Source organism: Dipodomys spectabilis, unplaced genomic scaffold (assembly GCF_019054845.1).
Source record: "Dipodomys spectabilis isolate Male_0828 unplaced genomic scaffold, ASM1905484v1 ptg000039l, whole genome shotgun sequence".
Taxonomy (NCBI): domain Eukaryota; kingdom Metazoa; phylum Chordata; class Mammalia; order Rodentia; family Heteromyidae; genus Dipodomys; species Dipodomys spectabilis.
In genome coordinates, this window is record NW_024870716.1 from 13,702,731 (window position 1) to 13,716,925 (window position 14,195).

General features: G+C 38.1%; 1 protein-coding gene across 1 annotated transcript; it reads left to right on the forward strand.

Annotated features, from left to right (window-relative positions):
• The first annotated feature begins 9,771 nt into the window (after nucleotides 1-9,771).
• Nucleotides 9,772-10,535, forward strand: LOC122106236 (NADH dehydrogenase [ubiquinone] flavoprotein 2, mitochondrial-like). Its single transcript, XM_042677527.1, has one exon. The coding sequence runs from the start codon at nucleotides 9,774-9,776 to the stop codon at nucleotides 10,533-10,535; it is 762 nt and encodes a 253-aa protein (XP_042533461.1). The 5' UTR covers nucleotides 9,772-9,773.
• The last annotated feature ends 3,660 nt before the right edge of the window (nucleotides 10,536-14,195 follow it).

Sequence of the window (14,195 nt, forward strand, 5' to 3'; positions counted from 1 at the left end):
TGCTTTTCTAATTCTACTAGACCTGAGAACTTGAACTGATAGAAAATTGCAAGAATGAAAAGGAAATAAACAAGTGAAAGTGAAATAGTTACTTAATCAGAAATAATGTCAAATGAAAAAAGTCTTAGCCAGGGACTGGTAGCTCACTTACACTTTGAAGTTTATATTTCAGAGAGCCAACCCAAGAAGAAAAATCCTTGAGAATCATCTCCAATTAACCACCAAAAAGGCAAAAATGGATCTGTGGCTCAAGCGTTATAGTGCTAGCTTTGAGCAGAAAAGCTCAGGGAAAACTGAACGACCCTGAGTTCAAGCCCTAGCATCAGCGCACACAGAGCTAGACAACAAAGTCTGGAATTCAGTGTGGGAAAGATCTGCAAGAATAGAAGGACAATGGCAGCTGTGGTAAAGCAAATGTGAGCTTACCAATGCAACCCCAATGGCAGTTTCTTGTTTCCTAAACCTGGCCCTCTGCGGTTAGCTCTGAGTTGGTGATGGTTGCTCAGTAACCATCTTCCTTTCTTTCCATATGCTTTTAGTCCTACCATGTAGGGATGACTTTGATATTCAGTAATTAATCACATTTCAGATGTCAGTAGACTTGAACCTGCCTCCCAACTTTTATACACCCACCCCACCTGTCCAAGTACAATGTCTAAAGAAGATCACATTTTCTATTGATCGTACTGGGGTTTGCACTCTATAGGCTTCATTCTGGACAGGGAGATGCTCTATCACTGTGAAACACTCCCTCACTCTCTTTGGTTAGTTTTGAGATATGTTCCCTGGGCTGACCTGTTTTATCCTTGTCCTGTTTATACTTTCTACCATAGCTGAGATGTCAGGCATGTACCACCACATCTAACTTTTGTTGTCAAGATGGGGTCTTGTGAACTTTTTTCCCTTGGCTGGTCTAGAAATATTATCCTTCTGGTCTCAGCTTCCTGGATAGCTGGCATAAGAGCCACATAACAGTAAACAGTTATTGAGGTGTGGTTGTGTGAATCCTTTGTCCAGGCTGGCCTCAAACCATAATCTTTTAATTCTGATTCTCAATCAGCTAGGATTGTAGGTACACGCCTAGATGGTAAGGTTTGCTTATTTTTCTTATTTTTCTTCTTGGCTTTTTGTGTAGTACTAGAGTTTGCACTGAGGACTTGGATGCGGGCCCTTAAAGAATTCTCTCCTGCCCAAAGAAAACTTTAAACCTCCATCTCTATCTTGGGAATTTAATCCAAAGAAATATTCAAAAATACTATCAGTAATCCCTTATACATGTAGTTGTCATTTTAAAATTGCTTAAGTACATGAAGTATATCTGAGCTGCCATTACTAAATTCAGGTTTAATAGTTCATTCACATTATTTTTTAAAATCAAGCATCTTATTATCCTTTAGGTTGCTGTAACTGAACACCACACCCTGAGACATGTCTAAAGGAATGTATTCCTTGTGACTCTTGAGGCTGAGAAGACCAAGGCTGAGGAACCACAGCTGCTGGGGGCTTTCCTGCTGCATCATTTCTTGGAAGGAAGGGTCAAAACCAGAGAAGAAGAGAGCCGAAGGACACAAGGAGGCTGATTAACCCAGTCCTGTGCTGGTGACATAATGAATTTGAACAGGCAGAGCTGTTACAATCCAGTTACCTCACAGTAGACTCACTTCCCCATTCTGTGGCCCTGGGAATTAAGTTGCTGATACATAAACTTGGGTGGGCATATTCAACCTATAATGTGATGAAAACATATTTCTTCTATCTTCCTTTAAAACATGTGTTATCTTTATAACATATAAACTGAACAACTAGAAGAATGAAAGCCAAATGTTAATTGGGTGACTTTGAATGGTAAAATGAGGGTGAGCTTAGATTTAGAAATATGTAGTTATTTGGTACTTTCCTAGCATTAAGATTAGAAATAAAGCCAGGTACTGTTGGTGCAAGACTGTAATCCTACTTACTCAGGAAGCTGAAATCTGAGCACCATGGTTCAAAGCCTACCTAAGCAAGAAAGTCTATGAGACTCATATCACCGGTTAACTATCAAAAAGACAGAAGTAGCTGGGTGCTAGTGGCTCACACCTGTAATCCTAGCTACTCAGGAGGCTGAGATCTGAGAATCACAGTTCAAAGCCAGCCCAGGCAGAAAAGTCCGTGAGACTCTGATCTCCAATAAACCACTAGAAGACCACAAGTGGCGCTGTGGCTTAAGAGGTAGAGCACTCACCTTGAGCTGAAGAGCGCAGGGACAGTGCCCAGACCCAGAGTTCAAGCCCCACGACTGACAAAAAAAAAAAAAAAGACAGAAGTGGAGCTATAGATCAATGTAGTAGAGCGCCCTAAATTCAAGCCTCAATACTGGCATAAAAATGAAAGAAAAAAGAAACTATATTCTTTTTAATAACATAAACAATACTCAAAAAAATAAAAACCAGAAAAGCAAAAAAGAGTCAATATTTGCTGAAAATTCAAGAATGTAAAATTTATTTCCTGGCATCCTCCAAATAATTATAAAATAATTTGCTGTTGTTTAAAATTTCACATTTAGTAGCATATTTCTTGGTAAACACTTCATATATTTTCTAAGATAAAAATAAATGAAATATAAGCACTAACTCTTGGACATTATAGTAATGGAAGTCTATTTTCCTTTTCTGCCTGTTTTGAGATTTGAATTTAAGGCCCAAGGTTTCTTAGTTGGTGCTCTACCATTTGGTCATGGCTCTAGCCTGAGTTTTCCTGGATATTTTGGGGACTGTGTCTTGCAAACTTACATCAGATGGATTCACAAGTGAATTCCGTAAGACCTTTAAAAATGAATTAACACCAGTACACTTCAAACTTTACCATGATATATAAAGGAAAAGATCATTCTATGAAGCCAGCATTATATTCATCCCAAACAAGGCTCCTTAATACTTGGTAACTGAATTCAACAATTAATCAAAGAAATCATTCATGAAGATCAAATCTCCTTCAGCCCAGAGATGCAAAACTGGTTTAATATATGTAAATCAATAAATAAATACATGACATTAACAGAGCCTCTGACAAGAATCACCTGATCAGCTACAGATGCAGAAAAGGCCTTTGACAAAATCCAACATCCATTTATCATAAAAGCTCTGGAGAGTCTAGGAATAGAAGGAACAAACCTCAACACAGTAAAGCCAATATATGACAAACCTACACACACTAAATGTTCAAAAGCTAAAACCATTTCCTCTATAATCAGGAAAAAGATGATGATGTCCACTCTGTACAATCCTTTATGACAGAATACTGGAATTCCAAGCCAAAACAATGAGACAAGAGAAAGACAGAGGGGCTGGGAAGGTGGCTCAGTGGTAGAGTGCTTGCCTTGCATGCATGAGGCCCTGGGTTCGATTCCTCAGCACCACATAAGCAGAAAAAGCCGGAAGTGGCACTGACGCTCAAGTGGTAGAGTGCTAGCCTTCAGCTGAAGAGCTGAGGGACAGCGCCCAGACCTAGCTTTCAGGCCCCACAACCGACCAAAAAAAAAAAAAAACAAAAGAGAAAGACAGAAAAGGGATACAAATAGACAAAGAAGTCAAACTATCCCTATGTGCAGATGACATGTTCTTGTAACTAAAAGGACCCTAAAGAATCCATGCCCACACTACCTAGAGCTGATCAACTACTTCAGCAAAGTAGTAAAGCACAAAATTAACACACAAAAAATCAATAGCTTTTCTGCATACCAGCAATGTGCAGAGAAGGAAATCAGGAAAACAATTCCATTTGCAATAGTCTCAAAAAAAACTAAAATATCTAGGAAAAACTCTAACCAATTAAGTGGGAAAAAACCTATGAAATTTTGAAGAAGGAAGTTAAAGAAGACAGTAGTGAAAGACCAAGCATGTTCATGGATTGGTGCAACTTATATTGAGAAAATGTCCATATTGCTAAAGGCTATCTAAAACTTCAATTCCATGTCATTCTTCACCAAGATAGAGAAAACCAAAAATTCATAGAGAACCAAAAAGGTCCAGACTCACACAAGGAATCTTTGATTTTTTTAAAAAAAAGTAATGGTAGAGGTGTAACAACTCTAGCCTTCAAACTCAACTACAAAGTTCTAGTAAGGAAAACAGCTTGGTACTGCCACAAAAACAGAGTCAAATAAAAGACCTAGAAATAAACCCACAAACTATAGCCATCTAACATTTGACAAGCAAGCCAGAAATTTAAGATGGAAAAAAACACAGCGTTTTCAACAAATGATGTTGGGAACACTGGATATCCATGGGTAGAACACTGGGGAAACTGGATATCCCTGGGTAAAACACTGGAATTGGATCCCTGTCTGCCACCTCAATGTCAGACCCAAAACCTTGAAACGACACTAAGGAGGAGTGGGAGAAACATTAGAAGTCATTGGCATAGGCTGCAACTTTCTAAGGAGAGTTCTAGGGAGTCGGCAAATAGGGCACTCTACAAAGGGGACTGCATCAAGCTAAAAACGCTCTGCACAGCTAGGACAGAATTAGTAAGCTAAAGAGACAGGCTGCAGAGGGGGCTATTTTTACACACTATACATCTGACATGCACCTAATACCCAGAATATACAAAGAATTCAAGAAATTAACCCTCCCCCCAAATAAATAACTCAATTAATACATGGACCAAGGAGCTAAATAGAGACTTCTCAGAAGAAGCAAGAATGGCCAGTAAACACAGGGAGGAAATGCTCAACATGCCTGCCCACAAAGGAAATGGAATTCAAAACAACATTGAGATTCCATCTTACTCCAGAAAGAATATAAACAACAAATCCTGGTGGGCATCTAGGGGAGGTGGGAGGAACTCTTTGCACTGTGATGTGGATGTAAACTAGCACAACCACTCTGTGAGGCAATTTGGAGACTCAACAAGAACTACACATAGAATGACCCTAGCATCCAGTGTTATCACTCTTGGGCATTTACCAAGATTATTACAAGTCAGAAGATAGTAAAGATGCTTGCACATCCATGCTGGCTGCAGCACTGTTCACCATAGCCAAGTTCGAGAAGGGGCCCAGATGCTCTACAAAGGATGAGAGGATCAGAAAATGGAATTTTACTCATCTATTACAAAGAATAATAAGTCCCTTGAGGGGAAAGAGGTAGATCTTGAAAAAATTACAGTAAGTGATGTAAGTCAGGCTCAGAGAGGCAAATAACACATGTTTTTTCTCAGGTAGAATCTAGTTCTAAAATAAAAACATGCATGATAACATATACAGGGTTTTATGCGTACACACAACTGACGAAAAATTGTTTACTTAGGAAGATTACATAGGTGTTATTCTTCTGAACAAATAATAAACTACTTAACAAACAGAAACATGTTTGGAAGGGGAGACAAGTGAGGGGAGACACATATAGAGGGAAGAATGGATGAATAAAAGTCATTATATGCAATGTACATTATGTAAAAACTGAACTATGTAACTTGAGGGTAGGAATGGGAGGGTGAAAATGAAGGAAAACAATGAAAGGACTGACACTGGTCAAGATTTATTTTGCTCATACCTGTACTTAGGGAATTGTAACCACTTTGTGCAACTATTTAAGCATTGAACATTTAAAAAACTGATACTGTTGGAGCAACATCAAACTACCCATCTAAAAATTCTATCTTCTCATGCAAAGCCACGTGTGTTGAGTCCTCAGAATGGATGGAATCTTCTTTCTTTTAAAATCATCTGGACTTGAACTTATAATTCTTGATGGAGTGATTGCCATATCCTAATTTATTACTGGGTCATATTGCTTACTAAATTTGGATTATAAATTCCTTAAGAGCAAGATTGGTACTTTTTCTATTTATATTTTAAAGCAGTGATGTAAGCAATAAAAGCCAAAAGGATGGAGCTCATTAGTGAGAGAACTATGACAAGATTATACCATTCACAGTGGTAGAACTGGACTTCTAAGAACCAGACCATGGAGGGGAGTCCAGAGAGGGGGATTGGGAAAAGTGACAGAGCAGGGTAAGTAAGACTATTCAAAAAGAAATGTACTCATTTGTAGGGAACACTACTACACTGTTGGTGGGGATGTTAACTGGTTCTACCACTTTGGAAAGCAGTCTGGAGTCCCCTATGATCCAGCAATCCCACTCCTGGGCATTTAGTTCAAAGACCACAAAAATTGCCACACTAAAGCTACCAGCACAACTATGTTCATTGCAGCATTATCTACCTAAGATGGTAAAATATAGAACCAACCCTCAGATGCCCCTCAGTAGATGAATAGATCAAGAAAATGTGGTATATATACACAATGGAATTCTATGCTTTCTGTCAGAAAGAATGGCATCACCTTATTCGTAAAGAAATGGAAAGACTTGGAAAAAATCGTATGAAGTAAAGTAAGCCAGACCTAAAGAAACACAGGCTCTATGGTTTCCCTCATTTGTAATTATTAGTATATGTTTACGATAGTCCTAGCTGGGGATCACAATAGCTCAATAGCTGTGTACATATGACCATATAAAATGACGCTAATTGAAATAAATTCCAAGATATGGAAATAAGACGTTTTTCTGTTTTGCTTTGTTTTTTAAATGCACTGTGGGAAGCGATTTCTTTTTTCTTTCATTTTTTTTCCTTTGGTTTATGCCCTGTTGTCAGTGTTTTTTATTTTGGTACCCTGTGTCTTGTATATACGTTTATCTAATTTGTGGAAGGGAAGGGGAAAAACAAAATAGTGAGACAAAGGACAAAGGGTGAATGAACTAATGTACCAGCGAACAAGACATTATGTTGGAAATGAACATTACAACTTGAGGGGGAGGGGATTTGGTAGGGGAGGGAAGAGGGAGAAAGCAAGGGAGGAGGTAACACTGTTTGAAAGAAATGTATTCATTACCTAACATAACTGTAACTCCTCTTTACATCACCTTCACAATAAAAAATTAAAATAAAATAAACAAAAAAGAATCAGATCACATCTTGTTGGATTGGAATGTGAAAACTGTACTTATTTCCCCGTCTTTCAGAAGACCAACATTTGACAATTTGAGGAAATGTCAGTATATGAGAAAAATGCCACCCAAAGTTAAATTTGATGTTTTATTGGTTAGTAGTACTGAGATTTGAACTCAAGGCCTGAGAGTTGGTAGGTATGTACTTCAAAACTTTTTAAATTTTCACATTTTGTTCATCTTTATTTACTTACATAGATTTAGTTATTTTTCAGACTCCTTTTACCCTGCAGCATCATCACTTTGAGTCTTTCCAATCAACATACAGACCCAGATCTTCTTGTTTTCCTATTCCTTTGCACTCAAGGTCTCATCCTTGCTAGGGTGGTCACCTCTTCCTCTAGAATCATGACTCTAGATCTGTTTTTTTTTTTTTTTATATTGTTGTTGTTGTCATTGTTGTTTTCCTGGTACAGTCCAGGAGCATTAACTCAGGATCTGGGTGCTGTCAATGAGCTCTTTTGCTCAGGGTAATAATCTACCAGTTGAGCCAGTTTCACAATTCTACTTCTGATGTTTTGGTGGTTCATTTCAGATAAGCATTTCACTGACTTTCTGCCCAGGCTGGCTTTAACCATCTATCCTCCAATCTTAGCTTCCTGAGTAGCTAGGATTACATGCATGAATCACCAGTGCCCAGAAGTTGATGGTTATTTCTGAGCTGGCCCACTCACATTTTTCTGCCTATGCTAGCAAAATGTTGATCCTTCTGATTTTAGCCTCCTAGGTAGTTAGGATGATAGGTGTGAGCCACAGTGCAGCAGTCCTCTTCAATGTTAGTGATATTCATCTTCACCCACACAAGCCATTTATTCCATAGCTGCAATGAAATCTACATTCCTCTACAATTGCTTCAACTTCTAAACTCGGATTCATATGTCATTAACATATCATCCATCGCCTATTGGCTTCTCTTTACCATCACAAAATTTGTTAATCTATCTGAGATTTCCAGTCCTATCTATCTAGTCTCTGTAATTTGATCATGTCACAGTCAGGAAACAAGCTTCCTGAAATGAATCAATGAAAGCTTTGGGAAACAATACTTCCTAATCTTTTTTGAAATTATGTGGTACCCAGTGATTTTCAATTCAAACAGCTCTAGCGAGTATCTGGAATATGAACTGATCAACACAAGGAACGCAAACACATATAAAATCCTGTTTGCTTCTTAAGGCTAGTACTAATCCCTGAAGCCCACCCAGAGAGCCCACGATTAAAAACTGCCTGCGGGGCCCCAGTGCCTGATGCTTATAAGCCTAGCTCCTCAAAAGCAGACAAGGCCAATTTCAATCCCAGGACTGGCACAAAACCAAAACTAAACAATGCAAACCCTGTTGTCCATGAAAGTAGAAATGTGGCTCAAGGTATAGAGTGCTAGCACTGACTAAATAGCCAAGTAGATCCACAAAAACCATATCAAACACCAGAACTGGCACACAAAAATACATCACAAACTCACATATGCACAAACATACACAAATCCATACTCACACAAAAAATACCTCCTGCATAAATACATAGTCTTTTTAACTACAGGTAGCAGAATTCAGCTGTTTCAAAACAGCATCACATTATTCTTCATGCCACACTGGTAGCTGTTTAACAGAAACTTGACTTCCTTTCAGTGTTGTGTTTTACAAAGTCTAGTTAAGCAGACACAATAAACTCTGCCTTTTGATTTTGAAACAAAAACTGAGAAAATTCATTATACACAGAATAGCATTAAATCTAGAATAATTTTAAAATGACAGAAGATGCACAGATTTTATGTAACAAAATTACTAGTACTCATACATATCGTCTGGTATTTCATAGGAATTTATTATTAAGGAAAAACTTTTCTTTCTGTTCCCTAAAGAAGCATCAGATAGAGTTGAACCTAACTATGACTCTGTGGATGGTCTTGGTAGGGTTTTAAGAAGGTTCTTAATCTTCACCACAATACACCAACCTAGAAAATAAATCAAAATTGTGTTATCTGGGTGCTTGTGGCTCATGCCTGAAATCCTAGCTATTCAGGCTGCTGTTCAAAGGAAATCACCTCAAATCCAGCTTGGGCAGTCAAGTCTGTGAAACTATTATCTCCAATAAACTACAAAAAGATCATAAACAGAGCTGTGGCTCAAGTGATGGAATGCTTGCCTTATGCACAACAAAAACCCAAGGAAGCCGGGCGCTGGTGGCTCACGCCTGTAATCCGGCTAAGATCTGAGGATCACGGTTCAAAGCCAGCCCAGGCAGGAAAGTCCATGCGACTCTTATCTCCAATAAACCACTACAGAACTAGAAGTGGTACTGTGGCAAAACGGAAGAGCACTTGCCTTGAGGTGAAGAGCTGAGGGATAGCACCCAAGCCCAGAGTTCAAGCCCCAGGACTGAAAAAAAAAAAAAAAGCCCAGGGAAAGTGCAAAGACCTGGGTTCAATCTCCAGGACTGTTCCACAAAAAAAAAAAAAGAAAGAAAGAAAGAAAAAAGAAAAAAAAAGAAAGGTGTGCTCTCTGCCTGCCTGTTGAGCATTGAGGATGCAGTAAGGCAACAGACATCAATCGAGAGGTGAGGATGCCATGACTTGGACTGTGAGGTAAACAATGTCCTATTGTTTACACATTAAGAAAGAAAAAAGTTGTGCAAAGCTCTTCTTTTTTTTTTAGAATTGGGTAGTGAGTTCTCCCTTCCTCAGTGAAAAAAAAAAGAAAAAAGAAAAAAAAAAAAAAAACACCCTTGCTTTAGTCCCAATTAAAGTAACTGAAAAGTCATGAATGTCCAGAAGAGGGCCTGCCATGTTCTTCTCCCTGGCATTTCAGGCCAGAGTAGCCAGCCTCTCTGCCCAGTGGGGAAGACAAATAAGGAATTTGCGTAAGTCATCTGTGCAAAATGGTGCTGGAGGAGCCTTATTTGTGCACAGAGATATGCCTGAGAATAACCCAGATGTCCCATTTGATTTCACACCAGAAAACTATAAGAGAATAGAAGCAATTGTGAAAAACTATCCAGAAGGACACAAAGCAGCAGCTGTGCTTCCAGTCCTGGATTTAGCCCAAAAGCAGAATGGGTGGTTGCCCATCTCTGCTATGAACAAGGTTGCAGAAGTTTTGCAAGTACCTCCAATGAGACTATATGAAGTTGCAACTTTTTATACAATGTATAATCGAAAGCCAGTTGGAAAATACCACATTCAGGTCTGCACTACCACACCTTGCATGCTTCGTAACTCTGACAGCATACTGGATGCCAGTCAGAAAAAGCTTGGACTGAAGGTTGGGGAGACAACACCTGACAAACTTTTCACTCTTACAGAGGTGGAATGTTTAGGGGCTTGTGTAAATGCACCAATGGTTCAAATAAATGACAACTATTATGAGGATCTGACACCTAAAGATATTGAAGACATTATAGACGACCTCAACGCTGGCCAAGTTCCAAAACCTGGGCCAAGGAGTGGACGTTTCTGTTGTGAGCCAGCTGGAGGTCTTACCTCTTTGACTGAACCACCTAAAGGTCCTGGATTTGGTGTTCAAACAGGCCTCTATGTTAAACTATAAATATGTCACTGGAGAAAAAAACCTCCTACTTTATATATTGTTTGTTTATTCCAGTGTGTACATCTTGCTGATAATCTAGCAACTTGCAGCTTTAAATTTTATGTCAAAATGCCAGAACAATTTTAAAAGTAAACTGAAAATTTTAATAGATAGGCAAGTTACTCCAATGTCAACTACTTTCAACTGCCAACTTTTATCAATATTAGTTTCTCTGAGGTAAAATATGCCAGATTTGAAGTATACTTTGCTTTTCCTAATTCAGCCATAGTCAAGTTTTTTTGTTACCATTATCTTTCTATAAGCTGTATTTTATTTCATTACATTAGACATTTTAATACCTTTAATATACAGTTGTTGCTGTGTAAGATCATAAGCCTAGTGTAAATGTAATCAAGCAAGAGATAGTTTTAGAAGCATTATATCATTTTAAAAAACAAAGGTTGAGAGAATCTGTCAAAAAAAAATGTCCAGAAGATCTTTTCTGTTTAGGCGGTCATTAAATAACTAATGTAGAGCACACAGATAGAGGAGGGGAAGGGAAAAATATATGATCCTAAAAGACACTATGAAAAGGGTCAGACTTCAAAGTTAAAACCAGGAAAGAACTGAAAATCAGTCAAGCTTCCCTTGCAAGCACTGGAAGGCTGGAGATGAGCGGTGTAAGTCTGTCCTCTCCCATGACTGACCAAACAAACAAACAAAAAACTCTCTTGACATAAGGAATCTATGTAAATAAATATAAAGGGTAGAGAAATGAGTGCTTCACATTGACTTTAAATTTATTTGTTTACCTTGGATATGTCTATTTTTAATCCTATAAAATATTTCTATTCCATTCTTTCTATTTATTCATCAATAAACATAAATACTTCTTATATAACATATATTTTGGAATGCATGGTTGTTTAAAGCTAAATCATTGAATGGTTTGAAGTAGGTCAGATATCTAAGTACATTCAATAATTTGTTGCAAGTGAAAGTAAAGGTTAGAATGTACCTGAGTTTTCTATTTTAATGACTAAGTAAATTCAGTTTTGAATTATATTATTCACAGTAAATTTTGAAAAATATGCAAATGAGCTTTGTAAAAAGACTCATTTGCTCTTGCACATCTTTTTAAAAACAAATACATCATAGGTGAGAAAATAAAATTTATTTTTAGGTATAATTTGTAGAGAGGAGTTGGTGATTTAAAAAACATTATCACCTGCTGTATGTGTGTGCGTGTGGGTACACACATGCCAGTCTTAGGGCTGGAACTCAGGGCCTAAGTGATGTTTCTGAGTTTCTGTGCCCTGGCTAGCTCCCTATCACTTGAGCCACAGCACTCCTTCTGGCTTTTGGGTGGATAATTGGAGATGAGAATCTCATGGACTTTCCTGCCAAAGCTAGTAGGATCCTCAGATCTCAGATTACAGACACCACCTACCCATCCTACCTACTGTTTTCTAAATAGAATTTTAAAAATTATGTTTAAGTAGTTATACAAAGAAGTTTTAATTCAACTATGAGTTTACTACATGCTTGTATTTGTTTAAATGTCTAGCATTCCAGCCTTTAAAATGAGAATGTACGGAAGTGGTTTCTAAAGTCTCTTCAATTTTCAATGATGGATTTCACCCAAGTACTGTGGTCTCATCCTCCCTTTTCCAGTGTGATCAGGTGAGTAGTAATGCATCTATGTTGCCCTCTAGTGGCAACAAATTAAAGAGAATTTTAAAAACCCTGTTACACAGAAAAGTCATTTAAAGAAACAAAAAGGCCAGTAGGGATAGACAGCAAATCATCTAGACGGCTAGAGGAAAAATAAAATAGGATGCAGGAGAAAACTATAGGAAGCACTTAGATAAGAATATTCAGACTCAGTATTTACAAAGCAGGCTTTCAACAATGCTTTCATGTTTGCTAATTTAATCTTCTTGAAAAACTCCAAAAAGATAGTACAACCTCTGTTTTTACACAGAGCTTTTCAATGGAAGGTCAAAATAATGTGCCAAATAATGTAATCAGAAACTATAGGGGAAGTGATTGATTCCAAAGTCAATGCCCTTTTACGATCTGGTTACAAGCAAAGTTGGGAACATTGAAGACAGGTTGGAATGAAGTCAGCCTTTATTCCTTACTGGGATGCAACATCATGTTGGCTATCCACCTACTTATGGTTCCTATGGAACTGGAGGGGAGGGGTGGAGTTTGCTGATGACTCCCAGGTTTGTAGCTCACTCTTTCTAGAATGTACTAACTCATATCAATACAGTGGGAGCAAACCAAGAAATACTGTTAAAATTGTTCCTAAGGAAGTGATTTCCATATCTCAGGTTCTGCAATGCCTATCAACCACCTGTAACCATTTTCTATCCCCTAGACTTGAGAAAGATTACAGCCTAATTCCTCTCATTTTCCCACTGCCTTTATTTTTCTCTATCAATTTCATGGCTTATATTACTGTATCTATAGCTAAAGGCTAGAGATGGGCAATGCTTGGTAAAATATTATTCTGATTCCAGGAATACATAAACACTGTGAATCACTTTAAGAAATGTTTTTAAGAAATGAAGCAAGACTTGTGACAGGGAATGCCTATAAAATTCTGAATGTTTCTTGTGAATTTCTTTCTAAAACTAATCATCTAATGTAATACATATATTTTCTTGTGCTGGGGATCAAACCCAAGGCCTTCCACATAGAAAGTAAGAGCTCTATTACTGAGCCACATCCCTAGTCTTTTAAAATTAAAATGAAAAGTGATGCTGGTTACCCAGGAAACTAATATCTAAGGATCACAGTTCAAAGCCAGCCCTGGCAGAAAAGGCCCTGAAACTCTTATCTCCAAGTACTACCAAAAAGACAGAAGTGGAGCTATGGCTTAAGTGGTAGAGTATGAGCCTTGAACAAAATATCTCAGGGAAAGCACCCAGGCTGGGAGATTAAGGCCAGGACCACACACCCATGAAAGAAATGCATCGATAGAATAGTTAACATACATCATAAGAAATTTTCTGTCAAGTAGTTCTCACTACAACAAACATCTACATGATCATTTGACTTAAAACTCGAATAGGGATCGTGTTCTAAAAAATATTAAGTACCCAAATAATTTGGAGCCTGGTACTGGTGGCTCACACCTATAATTGTAGCTACCCAAGAGACAGATCTGAGGATTACCGTTTGAAGCCAACCTGTACAGAAAAGTCCACGACAGCCTTGTCTCCAATTGACCACCAAAAAGCCAGAAATAGAGGAGTGGATCAAAGTGGTAGCACAGGAGCTTTGAGCAAAAATGTCTCAGGGACAGTGCCCTGGCCTTGATTTCAAGCCCTATGATTAACCAAAACACAAATGTGAGTTCTTTGCTCATATACTGTTCTCAATATATTATTTATTTATTCATTTATTATCTCTTGTACTGCCCAACAACTATCCTTCTTCTTGATACTAGCTATATATTGATGGCATCCCTTTGTAAAATTGCAATTTGTTTTGAGGAAATACCGGTTTATTCATCACTGAAGGTTTTTTGTGGTTTTTTGTGTTTTTGTTTTTGTCAGTCAGAGGGTTGAACTCTGGGCCTGGGTGCTGTCTCTTAGTTCTTCAGCTCAAGGATAGCACTCTACCACTTGAGCCACAGCACTACTCCCTGCTTTTTCTGCTTATGTGGTG